Source organism: Neolamprologus brichardi, chromosome 22, assembly GCF_056152115.1.
Source record: "Neolamprologus brichardi isolate AB-2024 chromosome 22, ASM5615211v1, whole genome shotgun sequence".
Classification (NCBI taxonomy): domain Eukaryota; kingdom Metazoa; phylum Chordata; class Actinopteri; order Cichliformes; family Cichlidae; genus Neolamprologus; species Neolamprologus brichardi.
In genome coordinates, this window is record NC_142124.1 from 24,831,733 (window position 1) to 24,856,616 (window position 24,884).

Below are 24,884 nucleotides of genomic sequence, written 5' to 3' on the forward strand. Positions count from 1 at the left end.
CTCTGTCTACTGTACTGTATATAGCGGAGATGACAATAAAGTTTACTTTGACTGCAGCACAGCAGCAAGAAGGCGCACCGATTATAAGTCTGTATCATAATGTCTGGTGTTTTCGTGTTTGTTGGTTTGTTTTTATTTTGTTTTATTTTGCGAGTTGGTTATTAGATGCCGCTCCAGCCAGCCAGAGAATCCCCCGCCGCCCCGCCCTCTCCTACCTGTGCCGCAAGCAGCAGGTGCACCTCGTAAACGGAGGGCGCCCTTACTCCCATCAAATGGGCGATAGAAAAGCGATCGGTACCTGTGCCATCCCCAAAATGCGCTGGCATGATGTCGGGCCAGCAACCTGGTTTTATTTAGATTTATTTAGATTGTGTTCACCCTCAGACTGACACATCTGAATTAAAACTAATAAACTGGATTTAAAAGGAGGCGATGGACACAGCAGCAGATCAGTGCGTGTAGGAACAGGACATAAGTTTAAATAAGAGGGGGGATAATCTGATTGTGATCATTTTTGATCTGACTCAGTGGTGCTGGCTTCTCTCCCGGACACATCTTTCCTTTACATGCGGGTCACTGATGTAGAATAGAACTTTATTAATTTCTATGGGAAGGTCAATTTATTGTTCATTCTTGAGGATGTGGTTTCTGTGTCTGTTCTTCCCATCCTCACATACAGCTCAACTTTAAAAGCAGTGCAGCTGCATGGTTGCAGATGTTGTTGTGATGGCTGCAGTTACAGCCACAGATATTGGGTAATATCAGCCAAACATCACAGTGCTCCAATAGAGATTTATACATAAAACTACACTAATATTTTGCTTTTCTTTAAACATAGGATTCAATTTATAGGTAAAGAATTGTTTTGGTTTAGAATTTATTTATTTATACAATCACGTGATCCTGTATTCTAAAATAAATGCACATATTTTACTTTACACTGTTATGTGTATGATTTAGCCTTTATTTGTTTTCTGAGTTACCTGGGTGGCAGTTCTTCTAGTCCCTTGGTTGATGAGCTAAGAGGTGGAAAAGGAGCGGAGCAAGCCTATATGGAGACTTGCATACTGCGTCATATTACTCATATTTTCCTCACATCGCCCAGTCCTAACTTCGAGCACACACTACGACAGGCAATAGAGTATAGTATACAGAAACATCTGTGCTGAGGAATGGCCTGGAAGTCCCAAGGTCAAAATGGGAGATGCCAGCTAAGGTGGTCGAGAATGACCGAGCTAAGATCCTGTGGGACTTCCAGATACAGACGGACAAAATGGTGGTGGCTAACCAGCGGGACGTAGTCATACAAGCTAACCCTCCCGATTTTTCCGGGAGAATCCCGAATTTCAGTGCCCGTCCCGAAAATCTCCCGGTGTCACAATTCTACCGAATTTCTCCCGATTTTCCACCCGGACAACAAAATTGAAAAACCATATCCCAGATTGGCCCAGCTAATTCCAGCTTCCAACTACTACTACTACTACTGCAGCAACTCATTTTTAATATTACTCTTATTACTCTTTCTGGGTCGCAAAATAAACTATTAAGATATTTTCAGGCCAGAATGTAGACTTCAAATATCTGAGCAAACTCCCCGGCAGAGGTCGTGTCACTGTAACTATGATGTTCTGCCAGAAGTTCAAGGCGTCACCAGCAGGCCCCGCCCTCGAGCTGTGACACGTGACCTCTAACCTTCGGTTTCACGTGGTTGAATCGAGGAGGATAGAAACGCGTGGAGCGACCGGAGAGGAGCGATGAAGAAAGCGGCGGGGAAAAGAGCGTTGAAGAGGAGTAAAGAAGAGGAAGATGAGCAGAACCAGGTGAGCCACACACACAGGAGGAAAGTGATGAAGATCTGGTAACATGCTAATAACGAGCTAGCATGCTAACACGGGGCAGGCTGCTGTTTAGCTCTCAGAGAAGACACAGAGCCATGAGACCGGACCGGGGCGTTGCTGCTTCTATAATAAACACAGAACTATCCTCTGTGCACATGTGTGATGTCAGTCTCGGGTTAGGGCTCCATTATAATGTCGGAGTTTTAAAAGGAAGACCTCCTCAACTCAGATTTTAACTCGCATTGTTGGAGCAACCTCACCGACCCAGAGCTAACGATCCAACATGGAAGCAGTGACGTAAATGGCAGTAAAACTGTGACGGAACGAGTCAAAGGAGCTTGCAAAGAAAAGCGTCTGGACTTCTTTAAGTTGCTTGAAGACGTTTCACCTCTCATCCGAGAAGCTTCTTCAGTTCTAAGGTCAAATGGTCAAATAGAACTGAAGAAGCTTCTCGGATGAGAGGTGAAACGTCTTCAAGCAACTTAAAGAAGTCCAGACGCTTTTCTTTGCAAGCTCCTTTGACTACGATCACCTGGATGACTGAGAACCTTCACAGACATACTGTGACGGAACGAGCACTGCAGCAGGTAGTGTGTCAGAGTACATGTGTACGGTTAGGGTTGCACAGAGTGACGTCAGTCCTGAGTACATAGGTTTATCCTGATTTGACATGTTTTGCTTTTAGTTGCTGGTTATTGTTTGATTTAAGTGTGTGTGATCACTCACAGAATCATTAGCACATGCTATTAGCTTGTGCGAATGATTTGTAGGTTTTATTTTTCTGCTCTTTAATTACACTCTTCTTGGAAATCTCAGCAAAAAACTGATGTTTTTTTAATTGAGTAATTCTGTGTTTTCCTTCTCAGATCTTCAACTTTAACAGGAAACCTGCTGATGAAGATAAGGATGATGATTTATCAGATAGCGAGGACAGTGTCTACTCAGGACTGGAGGATTCTGGGAGTGACTCTGAGGAGGAAGAGGGATCTGATGACGATGAGAAAGAGGGATCTGATGACAATGAGGAAGAGGGATCTGATGACGATGAGAAAGAGGGATCTGATGACGACAAGGTAAAGTGTAAGCAGGTAAGTCTCTGTGTTGGTCTGACTGCTGATTGGTTGCTGTTAAAAGTGTCCTCAGTGTTCTGCTGCAGAACATCACCTGAACTTTGTTCCATCTGTAGATGAAGGAAAAGAAAGAGGGAGAAGGGAGTGAAGAAAAGAAGAAAGATGAGTATGAACACGATTCTTCAGATGAAGAGGTGATCTAAACTTATTCATTTGTGTGCTTGTCATTACTTTTCCTATGCTTGTGTCTGGTGTATTGTATGCAATTTTAGCCACATGTACACTAATAAAAAGCTGGGAGATTTTTGCTCCTGGTCAAGCTCAGAGTTCTCTGTTTCACCCGATGTTGACCTTTATTAGCCTGAAAAGGCTGTGATGAGAATCAACGTCCAAAGTCATGGTCCTCAGTCAGAAAAGGGTGGAGTACCCACTGTGGGTACTGCAGTTTGTGTGTGTGGCTAGGTCTGTGTCTCTGGCTCACTGAGCCTCGGTCCCTCTGGGACATTGTTTTTTGGGAGGGGGGCGGGCAGGCATTCCACTCCCTGTTGGTCATTGGAGGGGGGCTCTCTGTTGCACGGTGGGGGCTCCCCCAGGTGTCGTGCCATTCTCAAGGGGTCTGGGATTTAGGGCCCACCCATAGCTTGTGCTGGGTGGCCATCCACCCGCTGCCTCTGACCCCTGTCACACCTACCCTTGACTGTGGGAGCTCTGTCCATAGTTCCTTGGTTGGAGTAGACACACGGTTGTCATCGGAATGTGTGGCCTTGGGTCTTCAGCGGCTTTCTTCTGTCTTTTACCAACCTGGCCTTGACCTAACATAATATCCATAAAAATAATACTATTAATACTAAAAGAAAAACGATTAACAAGAGAGCCTTCAGAGAATCCATAGTGCTATTTTTTTGAAAACAAATGTATTTGGTACAACAACGCATTCAGATCATGCCTGCCAGACAGGACCGGTGTTTTACCAAAACAAAACAAAATTATGTCCTTCCTGCACATTAAACACTGCTTTATTCAATAGCTCTAACATTAGCAACATCCTGTCTCAGAGTGATGCTGAAAAACTAGTTCATGCATTTATTATTTATAGGTTGGACTACTGTAATTCATTATTATCAGGATGTCCTAAAAACTCCCTGAAAAGCCTTCAATCGTTCCAAAATGCTACAGTAAGAAAACTTACAGGGACCAAAAAGAGAGAGTATATTTCTCCTGTACTGGCTTCTCTTCTTTGGCTCCTGTTAAATCCGTAATCAAATTTAACATAATCAACATTTGCCTTGTGATATATGTGAGCATAACTAAGACAAACCCCTGTCAGCGTTCCTGTTAAAGTGGCTACAATACAACATGTTTTGTACAGGATACATGTTTCTTTACACATGTTCTGATTGATGCATTTGCTTCTTTTATGTTCCCCTCTCCATCCTGTGGTGGTTTCTCATGCTCACATTGTTCTTCAGGATATCAGGAACACAGTGGGGAACATTCCTATGGAGTGGTACAAAGATTTCCCTCACGTTGGGTACAATCTGGATGGGAAAAAAATCTACAAGCCAATAAGGAACAAGGATGAGCTTGATGACTTCTTGGATAAGATGGAGAACCCGGAGTACTGGTGAGCAGTTAGCACGATGCTAACTTCTTCATAGGTTTGATAGGGAATGCTGATGAAGCTAACAGGTTGCTGTCTGCAGGAGAACGGTGCATGACAAGCAGACAGGAAGTGACGTCGTGCTGTCCGATGATCAGGTGGAGCTGGTGAACCGTCTGCAGAGAGGACAGTTTGGAGATGTCAACTTCAATGAGTACGAGGTATTCCCTCACAGAGTGACACCGGAGTTCCGTTCACTAGCCTCGCATTTACCTGCTTGATCCACCCTTTAGTAACCACATGTCCCAGACCAGCTAGCAAGAAGTGAGTGTGGCTTAAAAATGTAGAACACGCTGGCTACCTGTCTCTTTACCCCTCTTCCGCAGCCAATGGCAGAATTCTTCAGCAGCGACGTGATGATTCATCCCGTCACCAACAGACCTGCAGACAAACGCAGCTTTATCCCCTCGCTCACAGAGAAGGAGAAGGTAATGCACCTGACTCTCTTGGCTTACCTGGCTGTTCTCAGCTGTCTGTAACTCACCTGTCTGACTCGCCTGTCTGCAGGTGTCCAAACTGGTCCATGCCATAAAAATGGGTTGGATCAAACCCAGGCGGGTAGAGGATGATGGCAGGGGGCGGTATTACGACTTGTGGACCAGCGAGGACTCTTCCATTCTGGCCAGACATAGGATGCACCTGCCCGCCCCCAAAATCCCTTTACCTGGTCACCATGAGTCCTACAACCCACCGCCCGAGTATCTGTTTACTGACGAGGAGGTTTGTCAATGCGTTGCCTCACCTGGTTTCTGTTCAGAGGATAGAACTGCATTCAAAGACACATTTTTCTTCCGCCCCGTCTGTCTGTCCTCACTTGCCTCACCTGTCTGCAGCGAGCACTGTGGGAGCAACAGGATCCAGTAGACAGAAAGTTGCCGTTTGTTCCAAGGAAGTATTCGAGCCTCCGTCAGGTTCCAGCATTTTCTCATTTCATCCACGAGAGGTTCGAGCGCTGCCTGGACCTTTATCTGTGCCCACGACAGAGGAAGATGAGGGTAACCTTTCTCAGTCTGTCCTACTACCTAAAGCTGGAGCTGCCCTGTTAGGCATGCGGTTTAAATAATTTCCTGTTTGTCTGCATGTAGGTGAATGTGAATCCAGAGGATCTGATTCCCCAACTTCCCAAACCAAAGGACCTTCAGCCATTTCCCACCACACAGTCGCTGGTACAGCACACACACCTGAACACATGCACACAAACAAAGTGGCGAACCCTTTCTCACATCTTTTATCTGTGTGTTCAGGTCTATCGAGGTCACAGCGGTCTGGTTCGCTCTATCAGTGTGTCTCCATCGGGACAGTGGCTTGCATCAGGTAACCTCAGCTTGTCCCACTCACACATCAATAGAAACTGTTGACATCGTGACTGAGTGGTGTAAAGCTCACAGTGAGAGTCAAGTGTTTGATCCCAGGCAGGGTTGTTGACCGACGGAGAGCACGTCAGGGATGACGAGAAAGTGACAGGAGAAAATCCGTCCCGGTCAACCACCCAAACATCAATAACAGGAACCTTATACAGCGCTTCCCTATACCCGTCGAACTCCCGCAGGCACAATGAAATTACGGAGGCTATTACTTATCACCTGACCAAAGATATGGCTCCCATCAACACTGTGCAAAACGAGGGATTTAGGAAAACGATCAACACCCTAGACAAACGCTACACAGTGCCGTCCCGCAACTATTTTTCTATTGTTGCACTACCTGCTCTATACACGCAGTGTCGAGCAACGGTGGAGACGGAATTTCAAGCAGTACAACATTTTGCGGCAACCACAAAACATGAGACATTTGTTGTTTTTATGTTTATTTATTGTTTTTATGTTCAGTCTCAACTGTTACAAAGTTGATGTGCAGTTAATAAGTGCAATAAATATTTATACTGGAAAAGAAAATCGTGAGAGAATCGTGATCTCAATTCTAAGCAAAAAAATCGTGATTCTCATTTTATGCAAAATCGTGCAGCCCTACCACAGAGTGTGTGTAAAAGATGCAGGCAGCTTCATTGATTGATGGAGTCTCAAGATGAGCATTCAGTTGTTACTGTTTTAAAACCAGACATGATGACAGTTCCACACGGAGACCTCAGCCTGATAATCTCAAATTGTGTCTGTGCACAAAGCAGCTTTATTCTGTGTGGTCTTATCCATTTACACTTTCCTTGGTGTATTTATTGGAAAGGCGGAGTCCAGTCGTCTTTGAATTAGTATCAGGAAATAAGTATTTGATTCAGGAGTCTGTGTTTTGTAAAGACCGACTGTACTGCCACAGAGTATCCATGATAATGCTTTCCACGACTCTGTCTTTGAAATTCTTCCTAAAAACAACCTGCTTTGGATATTATTATTTTTTAAACTCCATATTCATTTTATCTTCTTTTCTTTGAGTTTTCTGTGTTGTGGTCAGAGCACTTACTGAAAACCCAGTTTGAAGGTGATGTTTAAATAAAACGTGCATCCTTTGGATGAGTTCATTGAGTGTGGGCGGGACTGTAATCTCTCTCCTCCCTGTTCACAGGAAGTGATGATGGCTCTGTCAGATTCTGGGAGGTCTGTTCGTCTCGTTGTATGAAGACGGTCCAGGTGGGCGGAGCTGTGAAGAGCGTTGCCTGGAACCCAAATCCGTCTGTCTGTTTGCTGGCTGTTGCCCTGTGAGCACCTCTCTGACATCACTTTGTCTCTTTGATATCTTCCCATCTCTGTCTCTCTCTGTCTCTCTCTCTTTCTCCGTCTGTCTGTGACATTCAGTTTTATTTGTATAGCACAACATCACAACAGCATTTGCTTCATGGTGCTGTACATTCTAAGGTAAAGATCCTACAGCAGCAGTGGGGGCAACTCCAGGTCCTGCAGGTTTTAGATATTACCCTGGGTCAGCACACCTGAATCACATGATTAGTTCATTCTCAAGCCTCTGGAGAGTTTAGCCATTTGAATCAACTGTGTTGGATCAAGGACACATCTAAAAGCTGCAGGACACTGGCCTTCGAGGCCTGTAGTTGCCCACCCCTGTCCTACAGTAATACAAAGAATATCCCATCAATCACATAACCACTGGAGCGAGATGGGGATAAATATGTCATATGAGGAAGAGAGCATGTATTAATAATTTAATTCAGTGATTTCTAATGATGGTTTAAACTGGGTTGTTGTTGTGGACATCCAACTTTATGAGCACGATTGCAGCGCAACTAAGGAAGGATTCAGGGTCACCTGATCCAGACCTAACTATATGCTTTATCAAGAAGAAAACTTTTAAGCCTAATGTTAAAAGTAGAGAGTGTTTCTCTCTCCTGAATCCAAACTGGGAGCTGCTTCCACAGAGGGAGATCTGAAAGCTTAAGGCTCTGCCTCCCATTATACTTTTAAATACTCTAGAAACAAGCAGGATTTTAAACTCATCCCTCCCCTCCCACTGATGTGATCCTGTCCCTCTGTTTCTCTCTGGTTTCAGGGACTCTGTGGTCTTGATCCTGTCTCCCTCTCTGGCAGATAAACAGGTCACCTTGTCGTCAGAACGACTCCTCAGTGCCCAGCAGGAGGGGGAGGAGCCAGCAGAAGGAAATGGGTCTGTTGTCTGGAGCGAGGCTGAGGGGGAAGAGCTAAACCAGGGGCTCCGCCTCAAAATCCAACACCCCAAAGTGAGAAAACCACCTGATTGGTTGATTTATTCATTTGGTTTTAAACCCCCCACTCTGATCCACATCTGGCCTAATCGCTGTTGATCTCTGCAGGCTGTTCACCAGGTGGTGTGGCATGCTAAAGGAGACTACCTAGCATCAGTGATGCCAGATAACACAAGCCACCTGCAGGTGTATATCCACCAGCTGAGCCGGAGGCGGAGTCAGAACCCCTTCAGCAAGAACAAAGGCCTGGTCCAGTGCGTATCCTTCCACCCAATCAGGCCCTATTTCTTTGTGGCCACACAGCGCTCGATCCGCATCTACAACCTCGTCAAACAAGAAATGACTAAAAAACTCCAAACCAACTCCAAGTGGATCTCCAGCATGGCTGTCCATCCAGGAGGTAACCACACCCCAGTCCCCCACACACAAGTCTTAAAGGCTCCAATAAACCCGCCGCAATGGTCGTTTCACTCACTGCAGTTGCTTTCGTCCTAAAGTCATCTGTATTTATACGAGCAGTATTCTCTTCACAGCTGTCCCACCTGTCTGTTCGTGTGTCTGCAGGTGATCATGTGATCTGTGGGAGTTATGACTGTAAGCTGAGCTGGTTTGACCTCGATCTGTCAACTAAACCCTACAAGATGCTCCGGTACGTACCTGCCAGTCACTCTGATCATCTGAGTTTAACCCTTTTAGACATGAGCTGTCAACATTACCGCTTTGTGAATTGTTACAATGGAAGCAATGTCTTGGTCAGCTACAGGTGACCTTGAGTGCTCCTGTCTTCGTTCAGACCTGATCTCCAGAATGGAGGTCAGAGTTTCTTCAAATGGTGGCTGTAACTCTCAAGGTTACAAATATTGCAGGTTTATGCAGTCCCCTACAGATGGTGGTGTTGATAGAGTGATTATCTAACACAGCTAGACTAGACTTTGTCAGAAGTTATAAATTAAGTAGATTCACAGACAGCTGCATCAATGCTGAGTAAAGGGAAAGCACAGGTGGGTTAAGAGTTAACAAGTGAATATTTATAAGATTAATTACAGATTTGGAGAGATTGTGGCTGAAGAGCCTTTTGGAGGAGGCTGATTTGGGTTTGGTTGGGCAGAGGTGGCAAAAGTACAGACATTCTGTGCTTTAGGAGTACAGGTACTAGTATTTTAAAAAGTACTCCTGTAAAAGTACTGATTCAACTTCTTTATTCAAGTAAAACAGAAAAAGTACAGGCTCTGAAAAGTAGCTCCTTAAAGAACATTTTGACCACCTATTTTTCTGCAAAACTAAATAAACCTTTTGCTATATTAATACAATAATAAAATAATATTACTAGATGGGAATACAAACTTCATGTTAGTCTCAATTTTAATAAATGCGCTCAGCTTGCATCAGTTAAGTAGAACATAAGCAGAGGAATAAGAAGGGGGGAAATTGCTCTATTTTCTGTTTTCTACATTGTAGAATGTGACTTTATCTCTAAACAGAAAATGAGTAAGGAAGTAAGGAAGATGTTAAAGTGGGAGGCACATAGAAAAGCCCAAATTAGAGAACAACTAGCAAAGCGCTTCAAAGTAGTGCAAAGAAAAAGACTGAATAGAGTCCATGTTTGAGTGGCCTGAGTGATGGGGGTTACTGAGACCATAGCTCACATTGGTGAGGTGGGTGGTTAAAGGCTTGTTGCAGTAGTTCAAGTGTGAGGAAAACAATCACAGTTCACAATAATTTCTATTGAAAGCTCCAGTAGATTTTCTTAGTCCACAGGCTGTGATCAGCTGATCTGGACCACTGCTGCTTTGAGGTTTACTGCTCTTTACACACCTAAATTTAACAAGTGTTTTGTGAGTTTGAGTTGTCCTGGGTAATTACCATCACTGTTTATGCTCTCTTTATATTAGACACTATACAGCTGGTATGAAAGTGGAATTCAGTGCATGAATCTAAAATAATTCATTTCTGCTACATTTGATGTGCCTAACTCTGACAATGAAACCACAACCACTGCGCAACGGTCACACAAGCTGTGACTGTTATGAAAATCACAATGTCACATGTATAGACCTAAGCACTCAGCTGGCAGATGATACTACAGTTTTCCTCAAAAGGTCAGAACAAATCCCTCTTGTCATCAATAAAATCCACATATTTTCTGAAGTGTCTGGTTTACATTTAAACCCTAAGAAAAGTGTGAATTACTCTCTATTCAGAACTGCCATGTAGTTTATTTGTATGGTATCCTGGTTTTAAAATGATTATAGCTCTTTATTTTATTTTATAATGCTCCCTCTTGTGTTCAGCTTGTATTTTTCACATTTTATACATTGCTGCCAACAGAATTTTGCATAGCCAGAGCTGATTTGTACATAAAGCAGCATTGTTTAAATTGACAAAAAAAAAAAAAAGATAGATCTGCAGTGCCTTCACAGCCCAGCAGGTGCAGCAGTTCAGGAAATGAGATTTCAGTCAGACGTGCACCAGGAAGGTGAGGAGTTTAAATCCTGCTGAGCAAACAAAGACCTTACCTGAGTCTCACCTCAAACAAATCAGAGCTGTGATTGGTTCGGAGTGGTCTCCAAGCATGTTTACTCAATCATGACGCTGACATTGGTGTGTCATCATTGATTGTAGAATACTACATATTGATCAGATGTTGTTCTCTTTTGTTTGTTTTTAATCATTTGTCATGTGGTATGGATCACCTTCTCTCTGCAGACACCATAAGAAAGCAGTGAGGGGTGTGGCCTATCACAGACTGTACCCGCTGTTTGCCTCGGCGTCTGATGATGGCTCAGTGATAGTCTGTCACGGGACTGTTTACAAGTAATACACACACACACACACACACACACTTATTTTTCCTGCTCTCAGTTACACTCTAACCCCTCCTTGCTACCTCCACAGTGACCTTTTGCAGAATCCACTCATCGTCCCAGTGAAAGTCCTCAGAGGTCATGTGATGACTCATGATCTTGGTGTTCTGGATGTGACCTTTCACCCCACGCAACCCTGGGTCTTCTCCTCTGGCGCTGATGCTACTATCCGCCTCTTCACATAGCAACATGCTTAGCAACCACAGATGCCGTTTTTCTAATGTTTTTACTTTCAGACACAATGTCTTAACATGTGACACCATGAGTCCTTGCCTCACTGGTCTCCTTGCTGTGATGTCAGTTCCTTTTTGAATAAACTGAACTGTTTTTGAGTGTATGTGTGTATGCTGTCAGTCTGGTGAAAGGAGCTGATATTGATCAGCAGTCATCATCAACATCCCTTTCCTGTCTAGGGCCATTAAAGGTGAATAAAAACATGCATAATTGGCTATTTGTGGGTGATCGATCAGGTTTAAGATGTTAAGTTCAGATATCATGACAGCCATATTTACAGAGTTAGCTGAGGAGCCTGGACCCCCTGTGAACTCCGCCCATCTCACCACAGTTATTCTAGTTTTAATTTGCTCGTTAGCTTGTTTTGAATTAGTTTCTGGAGTGATGATCCAGATCTGTCTTGGTTTTATTTATATTTCAGTGAGAAAATTTCACTCATGTAGTTTTTAGTTCACTGTATAATCAATTTGATATGAACATATTTGTTCAGTTCAGTTTGATAAAGTATTTTATCAAAAATCTAATTAAAACTTGCGAAATTTGCAGTACAGATGTTTACAAAAATTAAAATTTCTAAGAGAATTAATGAAAAACAAGTCTTTTCTGATGATTTATGGTGCTGAGCAGAAGGAGTTAAGCTGAGTGAATGGGGACTGTATACTGCTAAAGTAGTTATTCTCTGAAAATCTAAGCTAGCTAACAGGTTCAGAGGTCAGTTTGTTTCTCTCATAGTGCTTTGCTGTAAACGGTGTTCTCCTTTCATGAAGGATGCAGCGTCTCTAATGTAGGAGGTAACTAAGGGAACACTGAAGCTAATTTCTTGTGGCGGCAGCGAAGTGAAATTAGCAGTGGGACCCCAGTCTTACTGTTACTTTGTCGATGCTTTTAATTTGAAAGTCCCCTTTCCTTAGCGGATTTGGCGTCAGTCCGTTTCCCTTGGAGCTCTTTCAGTGTAACACCCGATCATGAATCGGAGACTCGTTCCGATGCGCGAGGACTGCGTGTACACGAGCTGCTACTGGTGAGTCCCGACATACCTGCAAGAGGTGACGTGCAGGCTCTGTGTCAGAACATTACTTGGCTCCTGAGAATTGTAAACACACGTCTGGTCAAAGCAGCTGCAACTACAATGATTGGCTAGTTCAGATTTCCGTTTAATTTTTAGCGCAGTTTCTTTAAATTTGTCAGTGAGAGAATAAAAATCACAAGATCATTGTAAGGAATAATAATCCTCCTTTAGACAGTGTTAATATCAGCTTATCAACAAACATACAACCGAATTGTATCGAGGCTTTGAAAACATCTGAAACCCATGTCCACAGTGACATCTGCTGGTCAGTTTGACTATCGCCCCATCTTGTTTAAAGGCCCTTTCATTTATTTTTTATTTTTTTACAGGTCAGTGATCAAACCTTTATCAATATGATTGTTTTCTGCAGTAAATTGCTATGGTAACATACAAATCCACACATTCATCATCAATTTACATTAAGAATGAATACAACAATCATACTAACAACTTTCTTCTTATATGTGTATCTGCTCCTGTGTGTTAGTTGCAGAGCTATTGCTGAGGTAAAAGACTATCAGCTGACTCCTAGCTGTTGGGGCTCCTGGTAGGCTGCTTCTTCTAAGATGGGCTGTGACTTCTTGGGCTTCTTTAAAAGAGCCAGCTGATCTTTGACGTCTTTAGCCTGAGTCCTGGCCAAATGCAGCTCCTTACGCAGCTTGTTGATTTCAGCTATCAGAGTCATGTTTCCTTCATGATTTTGGTGTAGACCTTTTCGTGCTCCTCTGCAGATTTGACCAGCCTCATTTTGAGGCCATTTACTGTCCTCTCCTGTCGATCACACTGGTGACGCAGCGCCTTCTGAACAGTATCATCTGCACTGGTTCTCTCCACCCTTTCAGTCTGCTGGACATATCGAGCGTATATCATCTGTATGTTGTCCTTCAGGGTTTTAGGCTCCTGGATGAAGCCGACACAGTTGTCCAGGTCTGATTTCAATCGCTGGAGACACGTCTCCAAATCTTTGACCTTCTGACTCTCTTTGCACATCTCTTTGTCTCTGGTCTTCAGTTTGAGCTTCAGCTCAGAGACGGTGAGCTTCAGCTGAGCATTGCTCATGTCGGTTTGTATCAGCTCTTCCTCCAGCTGACTGATCCGCTCCTTCTTCACAATGATGTCATGTTGCAGAGGCTCAGTTTTCTGCTTTTCAGCTGGAATTCAAGAACAAACTTTAACTTCTCCAGTTCCTGATTCTTTCTCTTCAAGCTCGTGATAATGTGATCCTTGTCCTGACTGGTCTTTTCATATCCATAGATCTGCCTCTTCAGGTCTTCAATGTCACTCTACAGGGAGCGGATCAGCCCAAGCAGCCTCTGCCGCTCTTGCTTCAGTTTGTTTATATCAGCGCTCTTGTCATCTTAAAGGCCCTTTCATATCGGACGTGGCGTGTGCTGCGCTCACTGCTAACTAGAGTGAAGGACCCAAAATCTGTGTTGCGCTGGCTGGCCGCTGCACTCTGCTTGTACGTCATTTTTGCGGCCGCCCTACGTGTACTAGATGCGCCTGTTCCAGGTCATTTCAAAACTTGTATCTCTCTGACTTGTCCATATGAACATAATACAAGACAAACCTCACTATGCTGTTCACTAGACAGCAAGAGTCAACCATCTGGAAAATCTTGTCTTCGTTATCATTTCCCTCATACATTTTTATTACTCAGATTTCAGCGTTTTTGGCCTCACAACTAAAGCGTGCAGTTTACTTTGTGTGTACTCACAAAGAGTCGCGTCAGCTAGCGCCACCTGTGGCCAAGTACCATAGCCAAATCCAGAGTAACTTGTGACACGCATCTGCACCTGCCTCTATCACCACGTTTTAATTCCTGTTTCATGCACAATACATTTGTAACTTTCAATGTTTTCTGTTCTTGTGTCTTGCACATAAACCATTACACTAAATGAAATGGTATTGTGTGCTTACTGTCAGCCTACATCGATAAGAAATGTCAAATTATATACACAAAGTTCTAGAAATCATTGTTATATTGTTCTTGATAATTTTAATGTTTTTTTCCACTACAAAGAAATATGTATTGAACAAATATTGCATCTTGTATAGACTGTATATGTCTACCAACTTTGCCAGCTCTGTCGACCTATTATCTACTAGTGTTCATTTCCAGAGAAAAAACACAGGTGGGAGACAATCTATTTTATTGTCATACTCAGCATATGACAATATATTAAAAATTGCAGTAATATCGAATAGTGAACAAAGTATTGTAATAATAATAATGTATCATAAGGTGCCAGGTGATTTTGACCTCTAGCTGATATACAGTGAGGTCAAATATATTTGGTCACTAACAAAAGTTTTGTTTTTTTACCTGTTTACTGAAACATATTCCAGTTATAGTTATTTAATGGACATGGACATAATGTGTAGATTCCCAGCTGTCATTTGAGGGTGCCCACATTTAATTTGGATGAAGGGTTTTGGAGTTTTAGCTTCTTAACATGCACCACCCTCTTTTCAAAGGGACCAAAAGTAATGGGACAGTTGCCTCAAAGACTATTTCATGGGCAGGTGTAGGCAATTCCTTTATTATGCTGTTATCAATTAAGCAGATAAAATGCCTGGAGTTGATCTAAGGTGTGGTGCTTGCATTTAAAAGATTTTGCTGTGAACAGACAACATGTATCAAAGAAGCTGTCCATGCAGGTAAAACAAGCAATGCTTGTTTCATCCCCATGTAGGCCTGGATGTATAAGGAAGACAGCAGTGGTGGATGATCGCAGAATCATTTCCATGGTAAAGAGAAACCCTTTTGCAACAGCCAACCAAGTGAACAACAGCCTCCAGTGATCAGAAGGTTCACTGCAAGGTGTGAGCAACTCAAAACCCTCAAAAATAGAAAGGCTAGATTGGACTTTGCTGAAAAATATCTAAAAAAGCCAGCACAGTTCTTGGAAAAACATTCTTGAGAGAGTATGTCTGTGAAGGTTCTCAGTCATCCAGGTTATTGTATTCTAAGGAGCTTGGAAAGAAAAGTGTCTGGACTTCTTTAAGTTGCTTGAAGACATTTAGTAAATGGTAAATGGACTGATTCTTACATAGAGCTTTTCTACTTTCCCAGAGTACTTAAAGCGCTGTATACAACATGCCAGATTCACCCAATCACACAAGCACTTTCTCTATACTTAGTGCTTTCTAACTACATTGACACACAAATTTACAAATTTCAGCCTGGCTTTCGTAGTACCCATTCTACTGAAACAGCCCTTCTTAAGGTCTCCATTGACATTTTGATGCAAAACTATGCAGGAAAATGTTCTGTTCTGGTGATGTTGGATCTCACATTGGCCTTTTACACTGTTGACCATCACATCCTACTTGAAAGGCTGAAATACTTGGTTGGTGTATCTGGATCTGCCTTAGAGTGGTTCTCATCATATCTGTATGAACATTACTTTTTTGTGGCAGTTTCTAAATACAGGTCATCTTCCACATCTCTGTCGTGTGGTGTGCCACAAGGCTCTGTGCTGGGACCTTTATTGATTTTAATATATCTACTTCCCCTCCAGCATATTTTGAGCCCCTTTGAGGACATTTGCTACCATTGCTACGCCGACGATATTCAGTTATACATTTCTTTCAAGCCCCAAGATGTTTCTAAGCTGCAGATTTTGAATGAGTGCTTAGAATCTGTTAAAGTTTGGATGGCTGACAACTTCCTCCAACTTAACGAAGGAAAGACTGAAGTCCTTGTATGTGATCCTGACAGACATGTACCTAAGATAATGAATGCTCTTGGTCCTCTTGCAACATTTCTGAAATCATCTATCAGGAACCTAGGGGTAATCTTCGACCCAGCTCTCACTTTGGATGTTCACGTCAAATCTTTGGTTCAGTCTTTCTTTTGTCACTTAAGAAACCTTTTTCAAACTAAGCCCCATTGTATCTCTCACTGAACTGGAGATTGTCATTCATGCTTTCATTTCATCAAGACTGGACTACTGTAATTCACTGTTTACATGTTTAAACAAAAACTCTTTGGAGCGTCTGCAGATTGTTCAAAACGCTGCTCAAGACTTCTGACCAAAACATCTAACTACTCACATGTGACACCGTTGCTAATACAGCTGCATTGGCTTCTCTGTCGAATTCAGTCTACTTCAAGATTCTGGTACTGACATATAGAGCTCTTCATGGTCAAGCTCCTGCCTACATCATTGAACTTCTACAGCCTTATGTTCCTAGCAGGTCTCTTATGTCATGTGACTTGTCATTCAGCATACAAGGCTGAGGACTAAGGGAGATAGAGCTTTTGCCACTGTGGCTCCCAGACTGTGAAACTGTCTCCCATTGAGCTTAAGGTCTCTGGACTCAGTAGCTTCTTTCAAAAAACAACTAAAAACACATATTTTTAGAATTGCATTGCGTTAACTGTTGTCTGTTTTGTTGTCCTTGTGTGAAGCACTTTGTGATCTTTTATCTAGAAAGGTACTATATAAATAAAGTTTTACTTACTTACACATTCATACTCCGATGGATGCATCGGAGAGCAACTTGGGGTTAGTATCTTGCCCAAGGATACTTGGCATGTAGACTGGAGGAGCCAGGGATTGAACCACCCACCTTCCGATCAGTAGGTGACCTGCTCTACCTCCTGAGCTACAGCCACTCCACCTCTCATCCGAGAAGCTTCTTCAGTTCTAGGGAGAAATGGTGGAGAGTCCCAGATTTAAGCCCTATGGGAGTATCCCCCCCGAGAGGGACAGTAGACCCCCTTATGATCCTCTTCCTAATCACATGAGCCAAGGTGTGAAAACGGCTGTAGTTCACAATCAGCCAAGGTTTTGGGTGAGCTCAATGTGAAACCTAGCCCCACCCTATCATGTGATTTCCTGAGGTCAGAAGTCCTAGGATGTGAGTGGGCATTAAGGCGTCTGGGAAGGTCTCAAAACTTGATTATAGATGGCAAACAGTTGGTGTCGTAAACCACCGCCTCTGTTCGAAGACGGTCACTCACAGTGGACATAAATGGCTTCTGTTACTCCTCTTTCAAACCATCTGTCTTCTCTGTGCAAAATATGAACATTTGCATCCTCGAAAGAGTGACCTTTGTCCTCTTAGATGCCGAGTCTTGTCCCGTGGAGGTGGCTCTTCTATGTTGTGCCATGCATTTATGAAGTGGCTGTTTGGTCTCTCCAATGTAGAGGTCTGGGCATTCCTCGCTACACTGTACAGCATACACTACATTGTTAAGTTTGTGTTTAGGAGTTTTGTCTTTGGGATGAACTAGTTTTTGTTTGAGTGTGTTGCTGGGTCTGAAGTAAACTGGGATGTCGTGCTTGGAGAAGACTCTCTGGAGTTTTTCTGATACACCGGCTACGTAGGGAATGACAATGTTGTTGCATTTTTCTTTCTTATCCTCCCTAGCTGGTGCCTGATCTTCTTTTCTGTGCATCTTTGCAGACCTTCTTCTTCTTTTTCCTTCAGACTTAGAGGGAACATTTTCTCCCCGGTGGCGTAGGGTCCTGATTACTCCAAATTTGTGTTCCAGAGGGTGGTGGGAGTCAAAGAGGAGGTACTGGTCCGTGTGTGGGGGCTTCCGGTAAACTTCAATGTTGAGATTTCCATTCTCTTCAAAGCGCACGGCACAGTCCAGGAAAGGCAAACAGTCGTCCTTTGTGTCTTCCCTGGTGGACTTGATGTTTGTATCCACAGTGTTAATGTGCGCAGTGAACGATTCCACTTCTTGTGTTTTGATTTTGACCCAGGTGTCGTCTATATATCGGTACCAGTAGCTGGGTACTCTCCCTTTAAAAGAGCCGAGAGCCTTTCTTTCCACTTCCTCCATGTAAAGGTTGGCTACAATAGGTGACACCGGGGAGGTCATGGCACAGCCATGTTTTTGCCTGTAGAAACTAGGGGTGGGGGAAAAAATCGATACTGTGTAGTATTTTTAATATTTTGTTTGCTAATAATGTATCGATACAGGGACAGCAGAAATCGATATTTTGTTACAAAAAAAGTTTTTGTGGACTGGAACATGCTCTGACTTCAGAGCATGTTGATCAGCTCCTTTTTCTGAGCAAGAATCCTGACATTCCTTCACTGTCCAAATGTGTTTAACATTTTTTATGGCAGCAATAAACATGACAGTTTACTTATTTTCATTTAAGACATGTTTTATTTTAATTAAGTTTAAAACTTTTTTATTTAATGTAAAATTATATTTTGTTTTAATTTACTTTCAAATTCTTCAGTTGCTGAAGGAGCTGCATAGTTTTCACAAATTTCATAGTTCAGAATAGCTATAATTGTACCAGATGGTAAGTTGGACTAGACTGTAATACAAACCGTTCAGTTTGTCAACAATAAAACTGAAATGAGAGAAAGACTGAGTGTGAGACTTTGATATTAGATAAAATGAATATTGATAAAGTTTACCTTTATGTACAGAATCTGAATATCGCAAAATATTTTTAAAAATTGCAATAATATCGGATCGTGCGTTAAGTATTGTGATAATATCGTATCGTGGGATGTATGGTGATTCCCACCTCTAGTAGAAACCCTCGTTGTATTTAAAATATGTGGTGGTAAGGCAGAAGTCTAACAGTGTGCAAATCTGATCGGGGGTGAAGTTGGTCCTGTCTTCCAAGGAGCTGTCTTCTTGTAGTCGTTTTCTGACAGTCTCCACTGCCTCCATGGTGGGTATGCATGTGAAGAGAGAGACTACATCAAAGGACACCATGGTTTCATCTGGGTCCAGGGTAAGTTTCTGGACCTTGTCGGTGAAGTCGGTGGAGTTCTTGATGTGATATGGGGTGGTCCCCACCAGAGGTGCTAAGATGGTAGCTAGGTGTTTTGAAATGTTGTAAGTGGCTGAGTTTATGCTGCTAACAATGGGTCTGAGTGGGACACCTTCTTTGTGGATCTTAGGAAGTCCATAAATGCAGGGTATGGCATCCCCTGGGTATAGGCGATGACATAAAGGGCGGTCAATGATTTTGTCCTTTTCAAGGTCTTGAAGGCAAGCTATAACTTTCTTTTTGTAGCTGCTTGTGGGGTCTCGCTTTAAGGCGTCATAGGTATTTTTGTCACTCAGGAGAGTAGTGATCTTTGTGTGGTAATCTGTTGTGTTTAGGACCACGGTGCACCTTCCTTCAGTCAGCTGGTAATATGGTGATGTTGTGGTCTTTGCTCAGGGAAGCGACGGCCTTCTTTTCTTGTATTGTGAGGTTAGACGGAGGGACTTTGGCACTGGAGAGGGTGGCTGAAACTTTCATCTTGATTTGCTCTGCTTCTGTTTGTGATAATTTATTAATCCGTATGGCAGATTCTGTGGCTGTGATGAGGTCCACTATGGGCAACTGTTGAGGAGAAATGGCAAAATGGAGTCCTTTGGCTAGCACTTTCTTTTCAGGTTCAAAATCAGAATCAGAAAGGGTTTTATTGCCAAATGTTGAGCAGGTTTACAACATTAGGAAATTGCTGCGGTACTTAGTGCAAACATACTGTCATAGGTTCAGTGAGATTCCGGTCTGAAAAGTTCTTCATCCATTTTTCCTGACTGTCCTCAGGTGTGTGTTCTTCTCTGTGTTGTGTAGGTTCTTACTGAGGAGTGAATGTTTTTGATAGCAATGTGTGGAATTGGAATTGCAGTTAAAGACTTGGTGAAACATTTTCTATTAGCCATCAATAAAAACAATCAGATGGATCAGCAGGACACACTAATCCTTCAGAACTTTCAGGAAGTCCTACAGGCTGACTGTCTGTTGCCCTTCTGTCTGTTCTTGTTCTGCAGTGAAGAAAATGTCTGGAAACTCTGTGACTATGTCCGAAAACAGAGAACCGCACCGCTGGAACATCTGTTTGTGATCTTCATCTCCAATGAGACGAGAACGGTGAGAACCAAATGCCAGTATAATGTCAGATTTAAAAGGAAGATGATGGATTTTGTAATTGTATCATCAGATCTGCTGCTCTATGTCAATTAATCACCGTCTGGTGGTGAGTTGGAGCAGGTGGTGGGGAAACATTTTATTACAGCGATTGGAACATGCTTGTAGGTATTAAACATAATGCGCAGCAGTGGTTTGAATCATATCTATGTAATAGATTCCAATTTGTTTATGTACATGGATAGTCCTCTCCACAGATGTCGCCAAGATTAATCATGGAGTTCCACGGGGTTATGTGATAGGAGCATTAAAAGGCATAGCACATATTTTCACTGCTATGCAGATCACACCTAACTTTATCTACCCATGAAGCCAGATAAAACAGACCAATTAGTTAAACTGCAGGAATGTCTTAAAGACCTGGATGACCTCTAACGTTGCTGCTTCTGAATTTAGATAAAACTGAGCTCATTGTACTTGCCCTAATAATAGAAATATGGTATCTAACAATATGCTTACTCTGGTTGGCATTACCTTGGTCTCCAACACTGTGAGGAATCTTGGAGTCGTTTTTGACCAGGATATATTCTTCAGCATGCATATTAAACCAATACGTAGGACTGCTTTCTTGCACTTCAAGAAGTGGCTAAACTAGCGGCTAAATGTCATGATCTAGAGTCTTGATTGACGCAACAGCATACGGATACACGGGATTCCTGAGGGGTCTGGAAGAAATGACAGCATAGGATTTGTGACAAACTTTTTTTGCTCATTGCTGAAGATTACCAAGAATGTAAACACACACATTTAAAGGGCCCACTGAGCTATTATTGTTTGCTTCCTGGAGTACTAGGTTAAAAAGCACATAATATGGCAGGCATAGAAACAAAAAGTAACATATGAAGGCTGGACCGTCTTAAGTTAATCACGACCATTCCAAAGAAATACAGAAAAAGAGGAAACCGGTCTGAGAGGTTATGAAGAAACTATTATTGTATATACTTTACAATATAAAGTGCCTTCAGGCAAATGTTGTTGGGATTTGTCACTATATAAATTAAACTGAATGAAATACGTCTCCTTCAAAGAGTTGCTGGGCTCTCTCTTAGAGATAGAGTTTGGTTATTCGTGAGGGACTCAGAATACAGCCAACTGCTCCTCCACATTGAAATGAGCCAGTTTGAGGTAGTCCGGGCATCCTGCAAGGATGCCTCCTGGATAACTCCCAGGTGAGTTATTCTGCGCATGAAATGCTAGGAGGATTACATTTCAGAGCTGGGTTAGAAACATCTCAGCGTCCCCCTGGATAAGCTAAAGGAGGTGGCTTGGGTGAGGGCTTCTCTGTTCAGACTGCAGCACCATGACCCAAATGCGGATAAGTTGCAGAAAATGGATTAAAGGATGGTTCTGTGAAACACCTGTCATGCTCTTTTAGACATCTGTCATTTAAGTTTTACATATATAGCACCAAATCGCAACAAAAGGTGCCTCCAGGTGCTTTATATTCTTAGGTAAAGACCGTACAATAACACATGAACTTCTGTCACATTCTAAAAACATCCACTTGGTTTTTTAGGTTTTTTTGAAACATCTCAGGTCAGGTTCTAAAGCTGATGTTCTGTATTTGTTCTCCTTTGAGGTTCCTCTGTGGAAGCAGAAGTCTGGACACGGAGACCTGCCGGTTATCTGGGTTTGTGATGTCACTGTTAATACTGTGAGAGACAGACATAAGACACAGACATAAACACAAATGTCAAAATGACATTAAAGATAACATCGTTGTGTTTCAGGATTACCATGTGATCCTGCTGCAGGCAGATCAATCGGACTCTCTAGTGTATGATCTGGATTCAACGCTCTCGTTTCCCTGCAGCCTGAAGCTTTACGCTGCCCAAGCCTTACGCTCAGAGAGTGACATCAAACCAGAATACCACAGGTAAGACACAGCTGAGCATCATGACAGGAAACTACACACACCTGAGTGACATCATAGTTACAATTTCCCCTTCTGTCTGCCAGGAAGTTTCGTGCGGTTCCTGCTGACAGCTTCCTGTTGAACTTCGCATCTGATCGATCTCACATGAGGAACTCTGATGGATCGTGGAAGATGTCTCCCCCTACGTACGCCCCCATATGCACTGCAGGTCACATGACTTCCCAGTTATTAGCGTGTGTAATCGTGTTTACCATGTAGTTATGATGTCATCATACTGGTCTGCGTTTTCCCCTTAGAGTGCCAGATGAACCTAGATGGTTTCATCAACATGGACCCTGCCATCAGCTGGGGTGTGGTCTTCAGCCTTAACCACTTCCTGCAGAGATACATTGGAAGCACCTCATCAGCCTCATCCTCTTCTTCATCAGCAGCAAGATCGTGGTAGTTGTGGTTTTGAGGGGTTTTTTTCGATTGTGGGCTCCAGATGTTTGAAGTGGAATGACGATGTCCTCCTGCCAGTTGCTGTCCCACATGACCATGTGAAACAAAATTGGTTCTTGTAACTGTGTAAATTCACCGTTGTCCCACCCCCTTATAAAATGCAAGATATTTTGATAGTTGTTCAGCCAAAAACCATCGATGTAATGAACATATTGATCATTTGATGACTTATTGGTGAACTTGTTGACCAGAAGAGTGCTTTCACCCCGATCAATAAAACTCTCCATAATGTCTTTGAGCATCTTCAATTCACTGTTAGAATTTAAAAATAAGGAAACACTAGTAGAGTTCTGTTTGTTTGGGGTACAGTTGGTATGTTTGGTTTAACATGATTGTCAGTTTCCAGAAATAACATCAGAGGTTTTTGACACCTGCTGCGCCGTTGTCGGGTAGACTAGTGCAGGATTTAGGGACAGCGTTGATGTAATGCATAACTTGGGCCGCTACAACGAAAATCAGAAGTCAAGGTTGGTTATCATTCGGTTTTCAACAAGATCAGCTTGTGACCAGATCTGGAGAAAAGCTAAAAACTACACCTTCCTGAAGAAAAAACTACCTGAGAGTCACTGAAGATGTGTCCTCTGCTGACAGAGCACTGCAAGGAAAGAAGGAAAAAGAGCTCACTTTGCCGGGGTCCGTGTGATTATTGAGGGAAAGGAGGTGCACCCAACGGTCACTTCGCCTGAGGATCAAGCAGCACCTGCGCTGATGAGGTATAAAGTTACAGATATCACATAAGGGAATATCTACAATTTTGAGGTTCAGGCTAAAAGTTGTTAATGTCAGTACTATGTTCACTAAGGGAAGTAAACTGTTTATTATTTTGTGTTAAGGCCACATTGTCTATATCATTTTTTTTGTCTCATTGTCAGGTGTTTAAGAGACACTGTTAAGCGTAAAGCTTTGTTTTTGTTTGCAAATCAACAGAATACTGTCTTTTTTTATTTATCTTTTTCAAGAATCACACTCTGTTTAAAAGGATACTGCTTTTTGGAAAACGCAATGGGACAATGACCTATGGTTTTCAAATGGATCAGAAAGATCGGCAGGAGTTATTACTCTTAAGAACAAATTTAATGGAGGGGGTAACTCTAGCCGGACAAAAACATCTTATTGGATTATTTGCTGATGATGTCATTGTTTTCTTACGAGATCCTGACAAGTGTTTTCCAATTTTGATGCAACTATTCCATACCTTCGAACACTTATCGGGCTACAAAATTAATGTATCCAAAACACAAATTCTATCATTCAACTATACACCTTCTCAAAAGATTAGAGATGAATATAAACTAAAGTGGCACTTGAATACCATGAAATATTTGGGCATAACCTTGACAAAATCATTATCTGCTATGTTTGACACAAACTACAATCAGGTGGAGGGTAACAAAAAAGACTTGACGGTGGTCAACAATACCTACAAATTTTTTACTCTAGAATCCAAATAATAAAGATGAACGTTCTCCCAAGATTGCTATACATGTATCAATCACTCCCACTTCCTATACCTCAAAGTAAATTTAAAATATGGGATAAGATGATGTCAAGGTTTATATGGGATGGGAAGAAGCCCAGAACAAGGTTAACAACATTGCAACTCCCGAAGTGTAAGGGAGGGATGGCTTTGCCTAACCTAAGGGAATGCTTTTACGCAGCCCAATTTAGACCTCTTGTTTGTTGGTGTGAGAGGTGAAACGTCTTGAAGTAACTTAAAGAAGTCCAGACGCTTTTCTTTGCAAGCTCCTTTGACTCTACCTGCTATTCAACGTCTTAAACTTAATAATTCCCCAGAAACAGATGACTTAATCTCTGAATTCTACATTACTTTTGCAGATCAACTAGGCCCATTTCCTCTTAATGTGTACACTGAAAGACTCATAAATCAGTCTGTCCAACCCTCCACTTTATCAGAAGGTCTGTTAACACTTGATTCAAAAGCTAAAGAAGGATCCTGTTTATTTTGACAACTGGAGACTGATCTGCCTTCTTAACAATGAGTATTAGATCCAGCTCAGATCTTTGCCAAAAGACTGAAAGCTGTTTTGAGTTATATTACTGATTAAACTCAGACTGGCTTTATGGCTAACAGACACATATCCAACAACATCTTGACCTCATTGATTATGCAGATTTTTGTAGGGTTGATAGTTTTATCTTATTTATAGATTTCTGTAAAGCGTTCAATACTATTGAACAGTTTTATTTTTCAGGCTTTGGACAAATTTGGTTTT

The 24,884-nt window shown here is 42.4% G+C and overlaps 2 protein-coding genes and 1 pseudogene across 2 annotated transcripts; 2 read left to right on the forward strand and 1 right to left on the reverse strand.

Moving 5' to 3' along the window:
* Positions 1–1,677: 1,677 nt before the first annotated feature.
* On the forward strand, positions 1,678–11,630 carry bop1 (BOP1 ribosomal biogenesis factor). Its single transcript, XM_087835232.1, has 16 exons — positions 1,678–1,820; positions 2,705–2,926; positions 3,025–3,102; positions 4,378–4,532; positions 4,612–4,729; positions 4,895–4,996; positions 5,076–5,288; positions 5,402–5,563; positions 5,654–5,734; positions 5,813–5,882; positions 7,086–7,218; positions 8,022–8,208; positions 8,302–8,593; positions 8,758–8,842; positions 10,900–11,007; positions 11,089–11,630. Exons 1-16 carry the CDS (start codon positions 1,755–1,757, stop codon positions 11,240–11,242), a joined length of 2,226 nt encoding a protein of 741 aa, XP_087691358.1. The 5' UTR covers positions 1,678–1,754; the 3' UTR covers positions 11,243–11,630.
* Positions 11,631–12,127: 497 nt separating this feature from the next.
* Positions 12,128–22,881, forward strand: ntaq1 (N-terminal glutamine amidase 1). Its single transcript, XM_006795227.3, has 6 exons — positions 12,128–12,312; positions 20,117–20,216; positions 21,853–21,903; positions 22,004–22,149; positions 22,233–22,357; positions 22,446–22,881. Exons 1-6 carry the CDS (start codon positions 12,257–12,259, stop codon positions 22,592–22,594), a joined length of 627 nt encoding a protein of 208 aa, XP_006795290.2. The 5' UTR covers positions 12,128–12,256; the 3' UTR covers positions 22,595–22,881.
* On the reverse strand, positions 17,241–20,008 carry LOC148096778 (uncharacterized; annotated as a pseudogene).
* Positions 22,882–24,884: the final 2,003 nt, after the last annotated feature.

What these genes read in the sequence shown, in the direction of transcription:
- bop1 (XM_087835232.1), top strand. Translation starts at nt 1,755, where the DNA reads ATGAAGAAAGCGGCGGGGAAAAGAGCGTTGAAGAGGAGTAAAGAAGAG. An exon ending in ACAAGGTAAAGTGTAAGCAG is followed by an intron (nt 2,927 to 3,024) that starts GTAAGTCTCTGT and finishes TTCCATCTGTAG; the next exon opens with ATGAAGGAAAAGAAAGAGGG. An exon ending in ATCTGTTTACTGACGAGGAG is followed by an intron (nt 5,289 to 5,401) that starts GTTTGTCAATGC and finishes ACCTGTCTGCAG; the next exon opens with CGAGCACTGTGGGAGCAACA.
- ntaq1 (XM_006795227.3), top strand. Translation starts at nt 12,257, where the DNA reads ATGAATCGGAGACTCGTTCCGATGCGCGAGGACTGCGTGTACACGAGC. An exon ending in GAGACCTGCCGGTTATCTGG is followed by an intron (nt 21,904 to 22,003) that starts GTTTGTGATGTC and finishes GTTGTGTTTCAG; the next exon opens with GATTACCATGTGATCCTGCT. An exon ending in CGCCCCCATATGCACTGCAG is followed by an intron (nt 22,358 to 22,445) that starts GTCACATGACTT and finishes TTTTCCCCTTAG; the next exon opens with AGTGCCAGATGAACCTAGAT.